The 5013-nt window shown below is 34.6% G+C and overlaps 1 protein-coding gene across 1 annotated transcript; it reads right to left on the bottom strand.

Annotated features, from left to right (window-relative positions):
• Positions 1 to 1341: 1341 nt before the first annotated feature.
• On the bottom strand, positions 1342 to 4495 carry LOC115982722 (cysteine-rich receptor-like protein kinase 2). Its single transcript, XM_031105415.1, has 7 exons — positions 3730 to 4495; positions 3491 to 3604; positions 3106 to 3245; positions 2800 to 3010; positions 2253 to 2487; positions 1814 to 1964; positions 1342 to 1683 (listed from the first exon to the last, which is right to left on the bottom strand). Exons 1-7 carry the CDS (start codon positions 4493 to 4495, stop codon positions 1342 to 1344), a joined length of 1959 nt encoding a protein of 652 aa, XP_030961275.1.
• Positions 4496 to 5013: the final 518 nt, after the last annotated feature.

Here is a 5013-nt window from a genome sequence, read left to right as displayed (position 1 = left end):
TGAATTAGATAAATTTATAGAAAATAAGATGAGAAGAAAAATAGTCAAAATAAAAGATATAGTCACACCAAATTATCCAAGTCATGTTATGTAATTGAATAATATTATATTCTTATATACTATCTTTATAATGCAATATGATAGCATTTAACAATCAAAGAAAAAAAAAAAGAAATATCACAACTTAAAAACACAAAACCAAAAAGTTTGGAGTGTGAAATACAATTTAATCCTATTTATTTTTTGTAGTGATATGTATCAACCTAAAGTAGAGTTCAAAAGAACACACAAATTCATCAACCTAAAGTAAAGATATAAAACATTAAAAAAAAAAATCCACACAAAAAAGGAAAGAGATGGAGAGAGAGAATAATAGTAGAGTTCTAAAGAACATGGAAATTCATCAACATAAAGTAAAGATACCATAAAAAAATAAAAATAAAAAACCCAAAAAAAAAAAAGAAAAACATGAGAAAGAGAGAGAGTAATAACCTTTTTATGTAATAAAATATGTATAGAGTGAGAGAGAGAATAACAAATTTATAGTAAAAGAATGAGAATAAGAATAGTCAAAATAAAAGGAAGATGAAAGGATAAAAGAAGAGTGATATTAATGTTGATAGTAGTGGGGAGATAAAAAGATAAAAAGGAAAGGGAAAAGTTGGAAAAAATGGAAAAGTAAACTACAAAATTAATAAAAAAATAAAAAGAGTAAAAATATAAGAGAAAAATTATTGAAAATAAGTGATATGGCTGCTGACGTGGCTCAACTAGAGCGTAACAACAATAAGATTTGTTCTCAAATTGTGGACATGAAGTTCTCAACTTTTCGTATTTTGTGTTTTCTTAAACAAAACCAATCCTGTTCTGCTCATTCATATTCTTTGGAAGTTTGGCTGATTCATCAGGCTTTTCATTTAAATGAAGATACCACATTTATGAAGCTAATATCTCTCGGTCAAAAAAAAAAATAAAGCTAATATCTCAAATAATTTAAAATTAAGAAAAAAATTACACTTGTACGATTTAGAAGGCACATCCTACGTTACACAAGCAATGATGTACAGAAAGAACAAAAATTTACAATAAATCAATCAACTCTACCTTCATAAGGTAGAGGTGATTGATTTATTAGGAGTTACTTCGTGTGCACCACCATCAGGCATCAGTTGGCTGCCAAATGCCAAGAAGAAGCCGAGGCGAGTTTGCAACTTGAGATCTGTGGTTTCTTTCATCTAAAAAGACAACATGCAAGCACTGGTTTTGTGAGAAACCATCCTTTTTCCTTCCTATTATGGTGACTGGGACACAAAGAAACTGCCAGAGACAATACCAACGTGGTCACCTAGGACAGAAAGAAATTTCAGAAATAGTAGCAATCGAAGTAGAATATCCTGCTCTAAGAGGGTAACATGGGTATTCACACATGTCAGTCAGTTCCATCGTTCTTTCATCTATAAAAGGAGGATTTGTAGGTGCAGGGAGTTCACAATCCTTATTTGTTAACATTTGTAGTGCCTTTGACATTGTTGGTCGTAATGACTGAATCTCTTGGGTGCACAGAAGTCCGATATGCAGCACTCTTAAAATCTCATTCTTAACATATATGTTGTAATGATTATGCAACATTATATTTGGATCATATAATTGTCCAACTGTCCCTGATCGAAAATGCTTCCATGTCTGTTGTATCCAAAAAAGAAACATATTACAGGTGAGAAAAGGATAGAAGAGCTCAGTTAATTAATCTTTCTTGTCAGAAAAATTGGAGTATAAGAGAACTATTTTTGGAAGATGAAGTTATAAAGCTTACAATTGTGATTAGGCTGTCAGTGTATTCTGAGGTTTTGCTCCTGTTGTTCAGTCTTCCTGTAAAAATCTCTAACAAAAGCACTCCAAAGCTGTAGACATCGGCCTTCTCTGTTAACTGACCATGGGCTAGGTATTCTGGAGCTATATATCCTCTATATAGACATAAATAAATTAGTATTGTTCTGAACACATGGGAAAATAAACTTCTAAAATTATTATCTCTTATCACTAATATTTGTTCTTATACAACAACAACCAAATCTTAGTCACAAATTTTTTAGTGTTAGCTATGGATCCTCCATAGAGTGGTCATGTTCAAGCACATGTTCTTATATTGGGCTTTAATGTTAGTTACAAAATTTCAGATGTGAATTTGCAGAAATTTGATATTTAAAACCCTTCAATGATTCAAACAATCAATAAAGAAATGTGATACTTACAGTGTTCCTGCAATGGCAGTGCTGATGTGACTCTGATCTTCTTCAAAAGATCTAGCTAACCCAAAATCAGCAATTTTAGCACGAAGTCTCGAGTCCAACAAGATGTTACTAGCTTTTATATCTCTATGAATGATTCTGTTCTTGGAGTTCTCATGAAGGTACACTAAACCTTCCGCTGTCCCCACAATAATCTCATATCTTTTCTCCCAGTTCAGTGCTTTACCTCTGTTTGCATCTGTCATTTTTTTTTCAAAACAATATAGAGTACTTAAATTGTTAGTATGTGTTATCATCTTTTATCTGACTATTAACTTAATGAGACATGACTGTAAGTAGTAGCCAATAGCTATGGATCTTTTACTATTTATGATGCCTAATTGCTAAAACCCATCTTCTTCTTCTTTTTCATAAGTATTCGCCATTAATCCATGGACAAGTGTGCATGCTAACGTTGACTCCAAACCATCAGACCACGCATTCCCAACCAATTTTTCTAGAATCTTAGCTACTCATTTTTCACAAATGAATGTAAAACTTCAATAATTACCAAAGATGAATCGATCAAGGCTTTTGTTAGGCAGGAATTCATAGACAAGTAGGCTTTCAGGTCCAGAACAACTGCATCCTAATAACCTGACCAGATTTTTGTGTTTCACGCTGCTTATAATGTTAACTTCATTGTAGAAATCCCCTGCTCTATGTCTATTGTTAAAGAAAAGCCTCTTGACAGCAATCTCCCTTCCATCAGGCAAAACTCCCTGTGACAGAGAAAACTGATAAATCTCTGACAAAATTTGATAAAGTGGATTTGGTTAGGGAAATTCATGAGGGCATGAGAAAGAAGAAAAACTACCTTATAAACTGTTCCAAATCCTCCTTGCCCAAGTTTGTTGGCATTGTCAAAAGATCCTGTAGCCTTCTCAAGTGTGGAATACTTGAAGTTCAGGCTACTGTCATTAAGTGTTTTCACCAGCTTTTCTGTATCATTTGAACCTAGGGAACCAGAATTGAATAGTAATGAGGAACTAGGGTAGCAATTTGTAATCAAAGGAGGCAATCAATCATGCATTATATAGCAGATTGATCTGCCTAAAATTTTTCCTTCTTTTTAGAAGCATATTTAACACATTTGGAGGCTTTGTGAAGTACAAGCATCTAGATTCCTACAACTTTGGTTTGATATAATATTGAGATTATTGCACAATGACTGCCACATCTTTCCAGAAAAATCTTTTTACCTCTTCGTTTCTTTTGTATATATCTGTGCTTCCAGATATAAAATCCAATTGCTACTCCAACTACCAGCAGAACCACCGAACTGGCAACTGAAACTGCTATCACTATGGTTGTCCCTGAAAAAATCATGAATCGAAACTCATAATCAGGTCAAATTTACTATGATAAAAAGGTCCCTAAACCTACAAGTTGGGTCACCAAACATAATGATTCACGTTTGACCAACTCCTAGTTCATTTACCTTTTGAATTTCCATTTCCCGGTTTCTTGTTGAGGAAATCTTTGTCTGAGTACCTCATGAAGCAGCCAGTGTTCAATGCTCGCCCCTCCGACCAAGGCAAGCATTCCAATATTGAAGCAGATGCATTCTCTAAACATGCTTTGCAGGAGTTTGCATTTAAAGTCCTCCAACAATCAGCCAGCACATAAACTGCCTCATTCACTGCCCCAGGTACAGTCTTCGGAGATGTTGCAGAGCCATTTTGGTTTGGTGCTGCCAGAACTGCACTGCTCACAGCCTGTGTAACTGATTCTTCATACGTTGAGTTCTTCCTAATTGTATTCCCACATATGGCCCTGTCACCAGGTCCAGTATACTCCTGAAAGAAGCTATAATTGTCTGACCTCATGAAGCAACCATCAAGGTAAATACGACCTGAAGTGAAACCAATGCACTGGGAAAGAACCAGGCGAGCCTGAGCATAGCATAATACACAATCAGTTAAAGAGAGATCCCCATAGCACTGGGCAAGGCCATAGTTAGTATCAGGGCCTGAACCTGAAACTGCTAATCCAAAACCTGAAGCTCGCATTTGGTCACTGATGTTTTCCATTGTAGCAACAAAATTTGGAACAAAAACAGAGGGATTGTGCTCCATTTGGTTGCCACATGTCAAGTTTACTGTTTGAGATCTTGGATCTCCCATTGCTGTTTCTAGGATTAATAAAGTCTTGATAAGAAGGAAGATAAGATATAGGGAAGGGACAAACGGGAATTCTTTCTTCATTTTTGGTATGAATTAGTATTTGTATTACTGTATCTGATATTAATTGTAAGGCTGTTGAACATTGAGTTTCAGTACTATCTATGGCAAGAAGAAATACAAAGTTGTTGGGTACCCATAAAGAAGAAGAGAATAGGTAAGAAAATTTGTTGAAAATAAAGAATGACAATTACAGATGACAATGCAAACAAGGAAGCGTTTATAATCCTCATTATAAAGTATTTAAATGCTTGTTCCTTCAAATTTTTTTTTCCCCGTCTTTTCTTTAACACTAGGACTTACTGATGTCAACTCATGCTTGCAGCCATCTCACCGTAATTGTGGGATCCAACGGCATTCATTCTTGACATATCGGCATCTTTTTAAAGTAAAACATGGAGCAAATTTCAAGATAAACTTGATTCTTTGTTGGAGAAGAGAAACTGAGAAAGTCTAAATCCATACACTTTTGCTCTCATTTTTCACAACTTTTTGAGTTAATTAAGTCATGATTAGTACGTGAAAAAAGTATGTTCGATACT

This window comes from Quercus lobata, chromosome 3 (genome assembly GCF_001633185.2).
Source record: "Quercus lobata isolate SW786 chromosome 3, ValleyOak3.0 Primary Assembly, whole genome shotgun sequence".
Classification (NCBI taxonomy): Eukaryota; Viridiplantae; Streptophyta; class Magnoliopsida; order Fagales; family Fagaceae; genus Quercus; species Quercus lobata.
Note: the sequence above shows the minus strand (reverse complement) of the source record. Positions and strands in the feature narration are given on the sequence as shown.

Coding starts and splice junctions, on each gene's coding strand:
- LOC115982722 (XM_031105415.1), bottom strand. CDS start 4,495: ATGAAGAAAGAATTCCCGTTTGTCCCTTCCCTATATCTTATCTTCCTT. Junction 3,605..3,729: donor GGGAAATGGAAATTCAAAAG/GTAAATGAACTA, acceptor TGATTTTTTCAG/GGACAACCATAGTGATAGCA. Junction 3,011..3,105: donor GATTTGGAACAGTTTATAAG/GTAGTTTTTCTT, acceptor TCTCTGTCACAG/GGAGTTTTGCCTGATGGAAG.